The sequence below is a fragment of the Eretmochelys imbricata genome, chromosome 1, assembly GCF_965152235.1.
Source record: "Eretmochelys imbricata isolate rEreImb1 chromosome 1, rEreImb1.hap1, whole genome shotgun sequence".
NCBI lineage: Eukaryota > Metazoa > Chordata > Testudines > Cheloniidae > Eretmochelys > Eretmochelys imbricata.
Window position 1 is genome coordinate 245,820,110 of NC_135572.1, and position 17,437 is coordinate 245,837,546.

Consider the following 17,437-nt stretch of genomic DNA (forward strand, 5'->3'; position numbering starts at 1 on the left):
CGCCTTGTGGATGCGGGGGGAGTGGTAGACATGGTATATCTTCACTTTAGTAAGGCTTTTGATACTGTCTCTCATAGCCTTCTCATAAACAAACTAGGGAAATGCAACCTCGATGAAGCTACTATAAGGTGGGTGCAAAACTGGTTTGAAAACCGTTTCCCAGAGAGTAGTTATCAGTGGTTCATAGTCATGCTGGAAGGCCAGAACGAGTGGGGTCCCGCAGGGATCAGTTCTGGGTCGATTCTTTTCAAGGTCTTCATCGATGATTTAGATAATGGCATAGAGCAGGGGTGGACAAACTACGGCCTGGGGGCTGCATCCAGCCCTTCAGAGGTGTTAATCTGGCCCTCGAGCTCCCAACGGGGAGCAGGGTCTGGGGCTTGCCCTGCTCCGCACGTGCCAGGGCTCTGTGCAGCTCCCGGAAGCAGCGGCATGTCCCCCCTCTGGCTCCTATGCACAGGGGCAGCCAAAGGGCTCCCCAAGCTGCCCCTACCCAAAGTGCTGCCCTCGCAACTCCCATTCGCCGGGAACCATGAGCATTCGTGGCCCGCCATACAACTTTCATACCCAGATGTGGCAGTGGACCCAAAAGTTTGCCCACCCCTGGCAGAGAGAGTACACTTATAAAGTTTGTGGATGATACCAAGCAGGGAGGAGTTGCAAGTGTTTTGGAGGATAGGATTAAAATTCAAAATAATTTGGACAAACTGGAGAAATGCTCTGAAGTAAATAGGATGAAATTCAATAAGGACAAATGCAAAGCACTCCATTTAGGAAGAAACAATCAGTTGCACACGTACAAAATGGGAAATGACTGCCTAGGAAGGGGTACTGCAGAAAGGGATCTGGAGGTCATAGTGGACCACAAGCTAACTATGAGTCAATAGTGTCACGCTGTTGCAAAATAAGTGACCACCATTCAGGGATGTATTAGGAGTGTTGTAAGCAAGAAGTAATTCTTCCACTCTGCTCTGCTCTTATTAGGCCTCAACTGGACTTGTGTCCAGTTCTGGGCATCCCATTTCAGGAAGGATGTGGACAAATTGGAGAGAGTCCAGAGATGAGTAACAAAAATGATTAAAGGTCTAGAAAACATGACCTCTGAGAGAAAATTGAAAAAATTGGGTCTCTTTAGTCTGGAAAAGAGAAGACTAAGAGGGAACATAACCGTTTTCAAGTACGTAAAAGGTTGTCACAAGAGGGAGGAAATAAAAATTGTTTTTCTTAATCTCTGAAGATAGGACAAGAAGCAATGGGCTTAAACTGCAGCAAACGAGGCTTAGATTGTACATTAAGAAAAACTTCCTAACTGTCAGGGTGGTTAAGCTCTGGAATAAATTGCCTAAGAAGGGTGTGGAATCTCCATCGCTGGAGATTTTTAAGAGCAGGTTAGACAAACACCTGTCAGGAATGGTCTAGGTAATTAATCCTGCCACGAGTGCAGGGGACTGGACTAGATGACCTCTCAAGGTCTCTTCTAGTTCTATGATTCTATGATTATCCCACCAAGTCTCTGTGACACCAACTATGTCATAGTTGTGTTTATTCACTAGCATTTTTAGTACTTCCTGTTTTTCCCCATCCTTCTTGCATTAGTACACAGGCATCTAAGATACTGATTTGATTTCCCCTCTATTTTCCCTCTTGTCTCTCCATTGCCCCTGCTATAATGGCCCATGCTCCAGACAGATTCTGACCGTTCTCCCAAGTCTCCATGTTTTTGACTTACCCGTGGGCTTTTGTCACCTGCCCCCATCCAACCTAGTTTAGAGCCCTCCTCACTAGGTTAGCCAGTCTGCATCCAGAGATACTCTTCCCCTTCCTTAATATATGGACCCTTTTTCTGCTCAGCAGACCTTCCCAGAATAGCATCCCATAGTCAAAAAAGCTGAAGTCCTCTTGGTGACTCCATCTGCATAGCCAGGCATTCACATCTAGGCTGCATCTGTCTCTGCCTGGACCTCTATCTTTAATCAGAAGGATTAAAGAGAACACTACCTGCACCTCCAGGCCCTTCATCCCTGTAGTCACTTCTGATCTGCTCAGGGTCATACCTTGCAGTATCATTAGTGCCCACACAGATGAGTAGCATGGGATAGTAGTCAGAGGTCTGGATGATCCTCGACAATCACTCAGTAACATCTCGGATACTGGCCCCTGGCAGCATACCTCATGAGATACCATGTCAGGCCAACAGCAGTTCAGAAGGGAGTCACCGAAACCACTACCCTATCTTTCCTTTTGGGAGTAGTAGCTATGATACTCCCAGCCTTGGGGTACAGAGCTTCTCCTCATCCACCTTTTGGGGGTGATTCCTCATCACTCGTTGCCAAGGCAGCATAATCCATAGTTGGTGGGTTGTTCAGAGCTAGTTCACGACGCTACCATAGAACTTCCAGTCTGCTACATCAGAGTGCCACACAATCTGAGGCCTTGTCATAGAATTTGTCAACTGTTCAAGGTCTTCCACGGTGACTTTTTGTTTGCTTGTTTCTGTCACTACTATCCTGACCACTTGCCCTACAGCTCCATTATAATCATCCTCAGCGGGGGAGCTATTCCACCAACACAATAACAATGTTTGAAATGTGAGGGAGCACTAAATTATTAGAGTTTTGAGCCTTTCAAACACAGCCCCAGCCAACTCCGGCAGATGTATGGTCTCCAACAGTCAGTTTGCTGCACTGGTGCCTGTAATCCAGGGCTGCTGGATCCAGGGCTTGAATCTCAAGGATCCTGCCTGTCTCTATCCCGAAGTGGTCTCTCAGGTGCTCTGAAGAATGCAGTGGAATGTCAGGAAAGGAGGTGGGGCATCAAAATCAGAAACAAGCCATAGGGTCATGTCTGTCTGTCAAGGTTCTTGTATGTAACCCATCACTGTGACATGATGATCATGTTGGTCCCTTCTGGTCTATGACATGAGCACTTCTCAGAATTTTGAAATGTGCACATCAAGATACATTTCTCTTTCTCTCTTCCCTCTAGTCATCAAAGACTGGATATTTTTTCTTTACTTATTTTGGTGGCAGTACTGTGAGAAAGCTAGATCAAGGAAGTGTGTTTTAAATTTTGATCTCAGGGCACCAAGATTTATGGAGGTCCTAATTTCTTCTGAGAATGAGTTCCAGTTGCTGAAAAAAAGTCCATCTCCTGCACATATGGGTTTCATTCTTTACGCTGCCATTTCCAGTGAAACACAATTGACATTATAGTCATCTAGAGTGAGACAGCCTGGGCTGATCTCATAGCGGGCTCTGGAGACAAGGATTGAAATCTTGAACCTGGCCAGCTTTTGGAGCTGTTTGTCCCTATCATGCAATTTTCAACTTAAAAACAAAATTGCCAAAGGAGGGCCAAAGCATCTGTATGCAAAACGCTTCCATAACTTTTAATATCTTTTCTCCAAAGTGGTTAAGACCAAACCCCAGACAACTGCTTTACATTTAAATAAAAAATCCCTCTAGTGGTATCGTAGCTCATGACAGAAATGGTTTAAAAGACACGGCACTAGCTAAAAAGAATTAAAGTTGAAATTCTCAGGGACTCTTTCAGATGGCTTTGGAGGATGGTTTAAGCCTGGAAGTCCCTGTTTCCCAGCATACATAGTATTCCTTGTACTCCTGACAGCTGCCAAATGCTTCTCAGCAGCACTGAGTTCATCCAAATTGGATTTGTCATTATTCTTTCTTTGGCCCCGCTGCCTGTATTTCACTAGGCTTGCTGCTCTCCTGCCCGCTGCTGCTCTAAGCCACTGCCAGATTCTCTTCTTCCCTAACAAGGCAAGAGAGAGTATTTTGTTTTGAGCTGAACAAACTTGGGTATTGTCACTCCTCCATGTCTTCAACATTATCAAGGCTTTTCTTCTTGGTTCTAGCTACCTAGGTCAATGACAGAGTGGTCAGAAGCACGACGGTAATGAACCCAACACTGTAACTTACAGTGATGCCACTGCAGTTTTTTCTGGGCCATTACAACAGACTAGCAAGGAGCCTTTTAAAGGGAAGAAGCCGAGTCAATGCAGATGGACCTTTGGTGTTTAATAGCAACTGCCCCCTCCCCCCCCCCCAAGGTTCACAGCCAAAACATTGAGCTGATCTTTAATACATGTTCTCTTATGTAGAGGCCAGTGATACTAGACAGATTTGCAGCTCCAGCTGAGCTGATAGTATTCCCTGCCCACTCGTGCTTAAGATAAAAAGTTGTAGAACCAATAAGGGTGAGGTGAGCAAGAATAGCTAAGGTCATCTCTCCTGCTTGTTTATTTTAAGTGAATTCAAGACTAATGATTCATGCTAGATTGACAGCGCAAAAGACTCAAGTTCTTTGCTCATTGTCCACAGGACAGGTAGAACCCAAGGCAATAGCAATACAAGCTCCTCCAGGCTTCCTCAGTGTGCCTCCATCTCAGTACACAGAGTCCATCTTTGTGTGTGGGGAGGGGGTGTGGGAAATCAGTTATTTCTATTTTTTTTTTCTTTTAACAGTTTATGAATTTTATTTTTAGTGAAAATTTAGATCCGAGATGGATACAGCATCACTCTGATGCAGTGCCCAATGGCCTTGGCAGGAAGGGTGGACTGGAACTTGGCACGAACCATGCCACTGTTTCCATGGGCACGCGTTACTGTCCCCCAGATCACTCGTGTTCTGTTGGGCTTCCCACCAGAAGTCACGGTGTTGTTTTTAGCTTTGTATACATAGGCACATCTCTTGCCCAAGTAGAATTCAGTCTCATCACGGGCATAAACTCCATCAATTTTCAGAAGGGCAGTGTGCTCCCTCTGGTTTCGGAAGCCATGCTTATAGCCAGCAAAAATGGCTTTGGACCACAGTATCCCAGACATGGTGTCGTCCTGAAGTCCTGCTCCCTGCGCCTCCGACCCAAGTGCTCAGTCAGTCCTTGCTCTCAGTACTGTGGCTCTCAGCAAGGGTGACAACTGTGGTTTTAATACTAAAACTACTTACAAAAGAAATCTAAGCAATGTGCTCTGTAGATTGTTGAGCTCTTGCTATTTTAAAGAATGTAAGCATTAGCTTTTTAAACCCTTTCAGAAGTTTGAGACCCATTTTAAAGGGGCCTGATTTTTATCATTTTCATGCTGAGCATCCACTCTCTGAAAATAATGTGTCTCAAGTTTGATACAGAGATTACTGGGTGAGATTTGTTTGTCCTGTGTTATGCAGGAAGTCAGATCAGATCAGTGGGGGGCAACCTGCGGCCCATGAAGCCCATCAGGGTAAGCTGATTGCAAGCTGCGAGACATTTTGCGATGTCTGACGTCCCTGCATCCCGCCACTTCCCACAGTTCCCATTGGCCAGGAACAGAGAATTGCAGCCATTGGGAGCTGCGGAGGACCATGCCTGTGAACCGCCAATGTCTGCAAAATGTCTCACAGCCAGCCATATGCGGCCCACAGGTTGCCCACCACTGTGCTAGAGTCAGAAAGGAAACACTTTCTCCTTGTGTATAGAATTATATATCTGGCATAGGGCATTATGGGTTTTTTCATCTTCCTATGAAATTGTGTCGCCAACGCCACACATTCACAAACCTTAGTCAGGCATCCATAAACCAAGAGATTGACTTAAAAATCATGAGTTTAAAAAAATGGGGTACTTTTTGACTTCTTGCTTTTGAGCCTTTAGGCTTCAGTAGTTTTTCTACAACCATGAGGGCTAGAAACTTGGTCTCTTTTTTTATAAGTGAATGCTGAGACTCTCCCATAATCAAGTGAAAGTTCATGTTGTAGACTGTCAGGCTATGAAGGATCCTGGGGCATACCACATGGGTGTAAGTATACCCCACTCACTGTTGGCAAAGTAAGTAAACCTTTTAACTTCAGAATGCTTAAAACTGTACTTTTTGCAACATAATTGCATTCTTAATTACTTGCATCTCTTCACTGGTATCCCTCTTAGAATAACTTTTGTCTGTTTACCATAGGTTTTATTGGCTGATTAACTTAAATTCAGCAGTTGTCTTTGTTAGCATTTCTTATATCCAGCAATCTGTGGCCAAGAACCTTGGTTTTCTTATCCCATTTGTGTCTGTGCTTATGGCCCTGATCACAATTCACATGGTGCGCAGTGAAATGATTTACCAGCCCAAAAAAGGTAAGATGTAAATATCTGTCTCTTAGAAATGTTTTAAACGTGACTTAAAAAAATTGTTCTTTCCCCAAAGCTACATCTGTTCTGTTTGCACTCATTTTGGACTTAATCCTGCTGAGTGCCTCCTGTGAAGGGCTGAGCATCTTCTACTGCCATTAACTTCAGTACTTTGCAGAATCAGGTCCACACACAACCAGTTAAAGTGGGCCTTACTGGGAGGTGGCTGCATCATGGGAGATCTGATGCTGATTTTCTATTTTAAAGCTATCATTACTGCAATGTAAGCTACTACAATAGAACCTCAGAGCTCCAAACACTGTAGGAATGGAGGTTGTTTGTAACTCTGAAATGTATAATGTCTGCTGCAGTTTCCACGGTATGCATCCGATGAAGTGAGCTGTAGCTCACGAAAGCTCATGCTCAAATAAATTGGTTAGTCTCTAAGGTGCCACAAGTACTCCTTTTCTTTTTTCTGAAATGTTCGTAACTCTGAAGAAAACGGTATGGTTCTTTCAAAAGTTTACAACTGAACATTGACTTAACACAGCTTTGAAACTTTACGATGCAGAAGAAAAATTCTGCTTTTAACCATCTTCATTGAAATGAAACAAGCACAGAAACAGTTTCCTTACCTTGTCAATTTTTTTTTAACTTTCCCTTTATTTTTCTAGTAGTTTACGGTTTTTGGTTTTTTGCCTCTGCTGCTGCCTGATTGTGCACTTCTGGTTCCAAATAAGGTGTGTGGTTGACTGATCAGTTCATAACTCTGGTGTTCATAACTCTGAAGGTCTACTGTATCCGTAAAACTAAATATTAGACATGTTGAACCGTTTCTAACGTGCAGTGTTTAGGTAGGTGGAGTTTTAGCTTTGAGTACTTTACGACAGATGTACTTGTACACAGAGGTTTTTACTGCATCTTCCAGCTTGTTGCAACATTTTAACATATAGCAACTCACTTTAAAGTATTTTGATTCTGCTTTATAACTTGTAAAATGCAATTTGTATGCAGTAGGAGGAGGGGGACCCTACCAAAAGAGAGAATAGAAGCTTAAAGTTAAAATAAACCCTGATAGTTTAATCAGTGGAAAAATATAGTTAACAGAAACACATGTTAGATGGATGTTGGCAGTTTTGTTGTAGCCATGTTGGTCCCAGGATAAGAGAGAGAGTGGGTGAGGTGATATCTTTTATTGGACCAACTTCTGTTAGTGGAAGGGACAAGCTTTCAAGTTTTACGGAGCTGAGAAAGACCTTGGTGAAGCTCAAAACTTTGTCCCATCCCCCAACAGAGGTTGGTCCAATAAAAGCTATTACCTCACTCACCTTGTATCTCTTACTTTTGAATGATGGCTATTGTTTCTGGAATTTTCAGACACATTAATTACTCACATATATGAAGCATCTTTGAGTTCCAAGGTGAGATTAAGATTCAACCCCATGATGCCGTGATCAGGTGGCTTCTCCTACCTGCTTCAAATACAATTTACCTAAGCTGAAACAAGATAAAGCTTACTGCTTCCCTGGGCTTTGTGCTATTTCCTTTTGAGTTCCATTTGTGAATAAAACTAGTCTTCCCCACAAGTCTGGCTACTGCCAGGGCTGCTCAGCCCCCATGCTGAATTCCTCTGAGAAACATTCCCTTGCCCTAAATTCTAGGTGGGATAATGTCACCTGAAACGAGTCAGCAAATCACACACCTCTTCTGAGTCTCTACTACTTTGCGCTGTGGATAGTATTTTACTCCCATTTTGCACAAGTATAAGCCCTATCAAATCACATTGGTAGTGTTGCACATAATGCGTACAGGTGCAAAGAAGAGAGGATGGGATTTTCAGAGGAGCCTCAGGAAGTTAGGCACCCAAATCCCTTTGATTTTTTTCAATGGACTCTTTTTAAAATTCCTGCAAGAAACTGAAGACAGTGGAGATTCTGGCTTATCACACGTTGACACCAAGGACATATCTGAATGAAAGCCGTGGATCTGAATGTACTTAGCATTAGGAAATTTGTATCTGAACTTTGCAGCTTGAGCCAGCCTGTCTGTTATGGAAAAATTATAGCACCAAGGTCACTGGCAAGATTTACTCAGTTCCTTATGGTCACAGCAAAGAAAACAAGTGATACCAAGAACTTTTTGGTAACAAAAGTGGCCTTACAAAAATGTTAATTGCCCTACAAAGTCAGCACAGGCAGCACTAGTTTGAATATCATTGCTCAATGTTTTTCTGAACAAATGCTGTTTGGTTTAATTAATATTTTGCAAGTCTCAACAGAACTGATCATTTTTTGAGTAATATTCTGATGGCTTTGAATCCTTATTTTGGCTCCGTCCAATAAAATGATTACATTCGAAATTCTTTAGAGCCATAATTCAAATCCAGAGGTGACCTCAAATAAATGATTTTTATATATGCTCCCTTTTATTTTAAGGTAACTTTTCCAATGTGGACCATGCATTCCATTATGTTTAGCGGTCAGGCACTGACTTCATTTGCATTGCTTCCCACTGCTATAATTTTAAGAACTGGCAGGTGACCAAAGATGGGAAAAAATGTGTGTCTACCATCTAGAGTACAATGTAGGCTTTTTATTATAATTAAGTAGCATAGATATTCATGATTAGATCAAGGTCAGAGTAGCAGAACATCAGAGCCAAAGGCTGTTAAGTATAAAGAAGGGGAAAGATTGCTTTATAAAAGTTTTTATTTTAGTGTCTAAACAGATTAATATTTCCAAGGAAACATTAAAAATCTCAACATGTATAAACATGAAATGGATAATGTTGATATATGCTGAGGTACACGGTTATGTCTGTAGAACAGATATATCTGTTGCAACGATAGTGCTGCACATCATACGATTTCTGTACCGTCTCCCTTTGCCCTTCTTACCCCATACTTTCCTGAATTACTGCTTCAATTAATGTCGAAATTCGAACAGTGTATTTCTCTGAAATTACACTCCTCCTTAAAAAGGAGGGGTGAATCCTTGGCACTACTAATATCTGTGGCAAAGCTTTTATTGACATCACTGAGGTCAGAATTTCATGCAACTTGTTCATTTAAACAAAACTGCAACTACAGATAAACAAGCTTCATACACAGGTTGAGTTCCCGATTTGTCTGTCTTGTTTACCTGGGAGGAACCAAAACCTGTCTGGAACTCTACACGTTGTTCAGAAATATCTAGTAGCTAACTAGTATATTGCAAGTAAATATATCATTGCATTCTTACTCTTGTGCAGAACAAAATATTTTCTAGATTTTCATAGGCGGTTGATTCTAGATTGTATTATGAGAGGAGGGAAATTGGTCTAATAAGAAATGTATTGACATGTCAGGGCTTGACAATAACCTGCCATCCATGTTAAATCTTCCTTCCAATGTGAATAAAGGAACATAAGTCTAATTTCTTTAATGGTTGTGGTTTCCAAGGAATAAAAATGATCTTGGGTGTAATCTGCAATAAATTGGATATGCTGCAGCACAAACATTTCTTAAGGTGTAACATTTTTCTTTATTCATCCTGTCCACCTATTTAATAAGTGGATAAAGCTGTCTAAGACCTTAATCTCCCAAAAGGATGGATTTCAAGAGGAGTCTAGGGTTCCTGACTTCTCACAGGACTAGGCTGTAACTGCACCTGCTGTAGATGAGTGCATTCTTTGTAATGACACAATGTCAATTTGGGGGCAAAAAGTTAGAGATCAGCCCTGGTGTGTTAACATCAAATAGCTAGCTACAGCCCCGAACCACAATGGCTGGTACAAACTATGCCCTTACACTAGTTCTCTAATGTCCACTTTCACTTCTAAAAACCCTCTTCATACTGACCAGAGGATCCAGAATCTATACCCTCTTCCTTTTTTTCTGATCAGTTTATCTTAATTTGAACACTACTATAAAGGTTGCTTTTTCTTCTTGGTTATGTTTTTGGACCTCAAAACTTTTTTTAAAAAAAGAGTACATAGGCCAGAAGATTTGATATTTGCTAACTTGGATCCATATTCTATATTTTCCTCTCTGTTAGGGAGATCTTATTTATCAATGCCAACAGTCCAGCTGTGGATACTAAGCAGCCAGAGAGTGGATTTAATCTTGATTAGCCAATAGCCATTGCTTTCTTAGTTCTTTCCTGACATTAAGTGAATAAATACAGTGTTTGTGATAGGTGCCAACTCAGGAGATGAACTCTACCATCAATAAAAGAAATAGTCCCCAGGCAGCAGCAGTGCAAATTTACCTCAGACCTCCCTGTCAGTATGTCTCAACCCTGGGACGACCTTTGTGGGATAAAGGCATTTAAGATCGATATATCGATCTAATCTATCTATTTTATCTAATCATCTATCTATCTATCATACTCATATTATCCCTCCTTTTCTGTAGTATCCAAGTGACTCAAACACCCCTGTGAGGTAGAGAAGTGCTATTACCCCATTTGACGTTTGGGAACTGAGGGACAGAGAGTAAGTGACTTGCCTGAGGTCTCACAGGCAGAGTAGGAATGTGACCCCAAGACTCCCAAGCCCTATGCTAGGTCCGAATGACTGAACCATCCTTCCTGTCTAAGTTTCTATACTTGTACCATTGCTGGTTTCTCTGAGACTGACAACAAGAATGGTAGTTGCAGTTGAGGTTTTTGTTGTTTTGCTAGGAACTAGATTGAGAACCCCAAATTTATTTCAGACAGCCTATCACATGGCCATCAGAAGGTAATATTTTTAATAATGACTAACCTGACCATGAAACGTGACCATGACAAGTTCTCTATCCCATTAGCATTCCCCCGGGCCTTACCTCAATTCACCAGTGCCTCCCTCTCTTTTATTGACAGTATTGTTGGCTGGCATACAATAGCTCACTACTGGCTTGCATGGAAAACGACCCAGATCAAATCAATAAAAAACACATTCAAAGGAAAATATTAATACAGTATCTGCTCAGCCATAACAATAAATCATTCCAAAGTGTTAACAGGTATAATAATATCATTCTTCCTACTGAAGACAAAGGCCATAACCTGCGTACCTTCAGTAGGGCAGTTTAGTGTGGATGCTGCCACCAAACTTGGCCCTATATGTTTAAGTTGTCTTGTAAAGATGAATGCATTGGAACAAATCTGGTCTGCTCTACCCTTTGGAAATGACCAAGGTAAATCATATCAAGTTGTATTTTGCTACGAAAGTGACTTGGCTTGTCTTCAGTTTGGCAGCAAGTAAAACGTACTGATGCATGATGTCTCTGATCATTCACAGGTAGTTCCCAGCTGACCACCTTTGGGGTAGTTGCTAATGCACTGAAAATGTGCTGTGTAAGATACCGCCACCTTAGTGGAGATGTGACAAGCTGGTTAGATCATGCCAAGGAAAGCTATGGTGGCTGGTACAGTGAGACTCATGTGGAAAGCACGAAGTTGCTTGTCAGGCTCTTTCCACTCTTTGCCTTTCAAATTCTATATAGAATGTGCATCATGCAGGTGAGTAACAAGCTTTTAATCCTAAATTCCCATGATTATTAAAATCTGATGAAATATATTTAATACAATTGTATATCTAGTTTCTTGGTGTGGTCCTCAACAGCCGTTTTACCAGTACAGTAGTCTGGATTTACTAAAACTAACCAGGCTATGGTCCCATTGACTCTCATAAACTAAGGAGGATTGGCTCGATCAGCACTTGGGAGAGAGCCTCAGGTGATGCAGGAAGACCAGTATGTGCTACTTTTTTCCTTGCATCCTTATTGTTCTAGTGCCCAGTGCCAGGGTGCTCTGCTGCTGGAGTCGCCGTGTTTCAGGTGAGGACCTACACACTTGTGGTTATTAAAGACCGAATACCCGTGCTTGTTAGAAATACCGTTATCTCCAATTTCCTCAACAAACAGTAACTCATTTGATTTTTCCCCCACAGACTTTCTCTGTAGTCCTAACGATATGCTCTTTATACTGCGCTGGAGGGGATGTGTTTCTGGTATGGCCCACCCCAGAGGTGGGTGTATTTCAGTGGTGGACAATGGGATCCTTTCACGGCCTGTGTATGGGTTTCTCTGCTTCTAGGGAAGAGGTGCTGAATAAATGTGAAAGTGTCATGCAGATCTACTTAGGCAGACATGATTTTTTGACTGGATGTTCCAGGTTAAGCAGAAGTTTTCAAGGTAGTTTACCCTGTGGCAACCTGCTGAGCCGTATGTTACTGAGCAGGCTTTGAGTTTCACTTCCACTGATTGGTGCTAAAATTAGTGCATAGTGCCAGGCTGCTGGAGGAAAAAAATCTTAAAATACCATATCTTAATTATACTGCTATTATTGACAGTCATTCCTGAGACAGCCTTTTCCTAAAAATAAAAAAGTTGATGTTGACACTTACCTTGTAGTGGCTAGTAATGTCAACGATGAACCTCTATTGACACTGATTATAGTCAGAATATTCAGGCATGTATTTGAAAAGGGAGTCAAATTTTGAAGGGGATTTTTGTACTTGAGGCAGAGGAAGCAAGGATTTCAAGGCTTGAGCCTTTTCTTTGATTAGGCGATAGATTAATATTGCTTCTGTAAAGATGAATAGCACACTCTCTATATTACGAACAGATTTGAGTGCCCATGATTCCTGCTGGTAATGTTATTCCTATTAATAACATCGATTTTCATGGGCAATTGGTAACAGAAATCAGAGGTCTATAAGTTGTGCGGCAGCCCTTCGGAGTTCAGCCACCGTTTCTTTGTTCACCTTAAGTTTTTGCATAGTTTATATCCTTCTGTGGAGGTGAGCAGTGGAAAATCTTTTTTTTTCTTTTTTTAAAGATTTAACGTTCTGAATAACCCTAAAAGTACTGAACACACTGGAATCATTTTGTCCGCCACTGACTTGCAGACATCCCAAAGGTGAAAACATGGCAATTGTTTTAGGAATGCCTAACAACACTGAGCAACAATGTAGGACAGCAATTGAATACTAGCTCTAACTGAAGCAGCAAGAGTCTTAAGTAATTGGAAAGTAATTATCAGAGCTGGAATCTCCCCAGGAAACTAAGATTAACATGATGATCTTATGGGAAACACCATGGGGTCCTCTGTGTAAGTGCTCCAGACCTCAGTTGTATGTCTCTTCTGAACGAATTATGGAAAACAAAGCTAATGTATATAACATTAGTTTCATACATTTGTCAAATCAGAGATTATTGCTCAAATGCATTTAATTGAATTGATTTACATTGGGTTTATCAGCAGATAACTGGGTTTACTGAGAGATTCATCTTCTTCTGGAGATTTAGCAGGATTAGCAGGCATAGACTTGTGGTAAAGATACAGGGGTAGGCGTCAAGAGATCTGGGTTCTATATCCAACTGTTCTGTGTGACCTGGGTAAGTCCCCTATCTCTCTCTCTCTCCCTATCAGTCTGTATAATCATACTTCCCTTCTGCACGTAGGGATTGTGAGGCTTAATTCATCATTGTTTGTAAAGTCTGAGGCTAGAAAAGAAAGAGACTTGTTTCTTAATTTTGGTGGGAACTGCTCTGATACCATGATGATGAGTGACTTTGTAAAAATCTAGATAGACCTTCATTGTAAGATACAAAAGAAATACAAACTGTCCCCTGTTGCTGTGGGATACACCTATCGCGTCCTATAAACCTACTTTGATTTCACTGGCCTTAGGGGAATGGCACTAGTGGCCCTCTCTCTCCCTCCAATTATCAGTTTCTCTCTTCATTTACTGAACTAGAAATACAGAGAAATGTTGTTTATTCTGTTATACTTATCGATCAAGTTTTAGTCTGGTTCTAAAGAGCATGGCCAAGTATTCATCCTGTACATCGTATTGGTGCATCTGTTAGATACAACTTGCTAACAAGGATATCTAAAAAATTACTGCTGTTTTTATAATGATCTATTCCTGCTTGTCTTTTTCTGTAAAATAATTTCATATCTCATGTTCCTATGAGAAGTTTGTGGCTGATCAATTCTATTAAAAAATTGTTTTGCTTCAGTATAAGGAACAATTAAAACTTCTTTCACAGAGTTACTGCTACGAGTTCAATCAATCGCTTTAACAAGGCATAGACAAAGAAGCTGATATGCAATGGTCATATTTGCTGATCCTGTTATTCTGAGGGGCAATTGAAACAGAGGTAAAAGTTTTGCTCTCAGCAGAGGATCACAATGACGGCATCACAACAACAGGCAGATAATTGATTAATTTTGTTATGGTTGGGCTTTCCCTTTGAGAGTCTAGTAACAGGTCTGCAAATATTTGGTTTACTGTCATTTCAACTTGGAGAAGAGAAGATGGAAAAAGATCCATCTGGAAGAGGTTTTCAAATATATTAGAATTTTGTCCCTGCAAAAAAGCCTAAAAGTAGTATACTAATAAACAGGGTTTTTCCCCAATGCAGATTCCTTCAGGATATTATCTCCAGACCATGAATTCCAACTTGAATTTGAATGGATTTCTCTTGCCAATTGCAGCAATGAATGTGATAAGCATCATACCCTTATTAATTCTTGCTCCTGTTTTGGAATGCATCAATACTCATCTATTGAGTTCCAAGAGAGGCAGACGCTTTCCAACAGTTTACATTAGTGAGTATGAATACATATGTATATGGTCTTCATCTGCATTTCATTCCTGATTGAAATAGTAAACTAGCTGATGGATAAGAAGGGTGCACTTGCTGGATGATGTGATCAGTGTATTTGGAATTATGAACACAGAGATGGAAAGCCAACTGTTCTGAGGTTGTCCCCAAGGTGGATACCACTTGAAGTGATTGGCTGTAACTGAGCCAAGAAAACATGCTGGTAATTAAGAAAACATCTCCACCTCCATTTAGAGATAGGTTGGGGAAAATCATTTTGCCTTGAGCCACTAAAAACTGACAAAGTTTTGAGACAAAGCACTCAAAGATGTGCTAGAGGGACAGTCCTGAGTCCCTGAGTGAGAATTTGCTAACCACCTAAAAGGTTTCTGCTAGTTCCAGTTTGATTTCTATATTGCCTGGTTTTCCAAGTATGAAAAGTTGTCTTGTCTTACCCTCTGTAAATATAACCATGAAACATTTACAAATTTGTAATGGTTGTGGCTGCTGAGTGCTAGAATACAACAAAGTCCTCGGGTGCCAGTTGTGTGCTTGGGGTACATAACTCAGAGGCAACCAATGTAGGTGCTTCAGCCGCTAGCCCTTGTAGGCAATAGCCCTGGTGGGGACCAATAACCACTCAGACAAATGCCTAAGTGAAAGGGTATTTTATTGGGGCTGATAGGAAAGGAAAAGTTTGCAGCTGGTCTAGGTACAGAGGCTGTAACAGTTACAGTTCAAAGTGAGCAAAAGCCGTTCTTGTTTGGGTCGATGGGGCAGTCCAATTGAGAGTCAGAGCTCGTCAGGCCTAGTGTCTCGGCTACCTTCTCCAGTCTAAATCTGGATCAAAATATGAATTTCCCAATAGGCTCTATTTCTGTAAGAGGTCAAGCAATAACCATGATTCTAAATCTCTCCCTAAATGTTGGGGCATTTCACATCTAGAGACAAATTTTGCAATTTTGGGACTCATCCCTTGTCAGTTCATATCTGAGAAGAACAGTGTTCACCCATTATTTAAATCTGTCTTCAGTCAGAAGGATTTCCAGACAAAGCGAACTCTATTCCTGTTTGGTTTATCATCCACCCTGCAATATAAACTTTTCAGACAAAATTGTTCATAAACCAGTATTTCCTCTTCTGTATTAATGCAGTGCCCTGTGGCATGGAACACAGTCAGTGCTGAAACGCAGAAGTATTAATCTGACTAAAGTTAGACCAATTAAGGCTGTTATTAAGTCTTACACAAACTAGAAGCGTATAACCCAGCAGGTCACAATTAACCCTGGTTTTAAAAAAAATCTACATTAAACCACAAAAAGTACATTCAGATAATAATGGGTTCCTTAAAACCATGGAAATTCCAAATGTGTGCTAGGGTACTATCCTATTGTGCTTTCCTGCTGCAGAATACATGAGGTAGCTTATTCTTAATGGTTCCATTTTTAAAAATAGCCTCCCGTTTTGTGCCCACAAATAACTTGAGGTGCAATTAACTGTGGGTGCAAGCGATGTCTGTTAGATATCTAACTCATGATTGCACCTGCAAATCTGCTAGAGCTGTAAGTGCCAGCATTTTGTGCCAAAAGTTAATTAGGTTCACAATTATTTGCAGGAGCAAAATTGAAAGTGTAAATAGGCTTTTGGTTTTAAGCCAGGTCCTAATGCATTCAAATGCAAATTTCATAACAGAAAAGAAACCCAATAACAGCGTTATTAAAGAAACTTTTTAAAAAAAAATTGACAAAGTTACAATAAAACATTAACCTAGTACATTATATATTACTTATTCGTGATCAGGTTAATATCAAAGAACCTGGCTAAAGACTAAAAATCTTTAAAGATGTAACTGCATAAATAATATAAACTATGCATTATTAATCCGACAGTAACATTACCTTTGGAACTATTGTGGTTTGTCATGTAAATCCTTATATGCAGAATGTTTAAAAATTCTATTTACTCAACAGACTATATTAAATCTTCCAAAAACATTGTTTTTTTTTTTATAAATTAGGGATGAATGAACTGATATGAAAAATTAGTGGCCCTAAATCTTAGCCCCAAACTTATTGTGAACCTGAACCTCTCTCTGAGACGTGTATGTATTCAGTCAATTTCTTTAAGATTATTTCTCATATATGTGGAATTCTTATATTTCTTGATTCAATAAAGTGACAAGGATTCAAAAAAGAATTGGCCATATATGTGGATAATGATAATATCCAGATGTACAATAAGGATTTTTAAAAATAAAGTGATATTAATCCTTCTGCTGCAGGATTTAAAGGGGAGTTAGGAATAAACTTTCTCTATTCCATAATTGCTTACTGTAGGATTTCATGCATCTTCCTCTGAAGCAACTGGAATTGGCTGATGTTGCAGATAAGACTGGATTAGATGGACTACATAGTAATTCTTAGATTAGGTTGATATTTAATGCATTACAGACTCAACTAGAGGTAGGAAATGTTGTCTCTTTTCCAGGTAATAACATACTTTAGGGCTCTTAGAGATTTTTGTTAGAGGATTCTTTAATTTTGCAGGCAAAAGTTTTCCCACCGGAAAATAGGTAAGGCAGAATCAAGATATTAGTGCAATTTGTTTACAGGATGTGCACAAGTTCTTTTCCTTTGAACAAAGATCACAAACTGCACTCAGGTGTCTTTCTCTTGGAAAAACCTCAGCTAAAACCCTGCTCTTCTATCCCTAAGGGCGTGGCTACACAGGGATCACACATCGCATTAATT

At 40.6% G+C, this 17,437-nt stretch overlaps 1 protein-coding gene and 1 pseudogene across 1 annotated transcript in view; one reads left to right on the top strand and one right to left on the bottom strand.

Moving 5' to 3' along the window:
• Positions 1–17,437, top strand: part of SLC15A5 (solute carrier family 15 member 5) — a 64,775-nt gene that overhangs the window by 11,265 nt on the left and 36,073 nt on the right. Inside the window, exons 4-6 of the mRNA XM_077807486.1 lie at positions 5,946–6,115; positions 11,372–11,592; positions 14,505–14,691. Of these exons, the coding sequence (XP_077663612.1) occupies positions 5,946–6,115; positions 11,372–11,592; positions 14,505–14,691 (578 nt within the window). The remainder of the gene's footprint in view (positions 1–5,945; positions 6,116–11,371; positions 11,593–14,504; positions 14,692–17,437) is intronic.
• On the bottom strand, positions 4,512–4,844 carry LOC144259285 (large ribosomal subunit protein eL33 pseudogene; annotated as a pseudogene).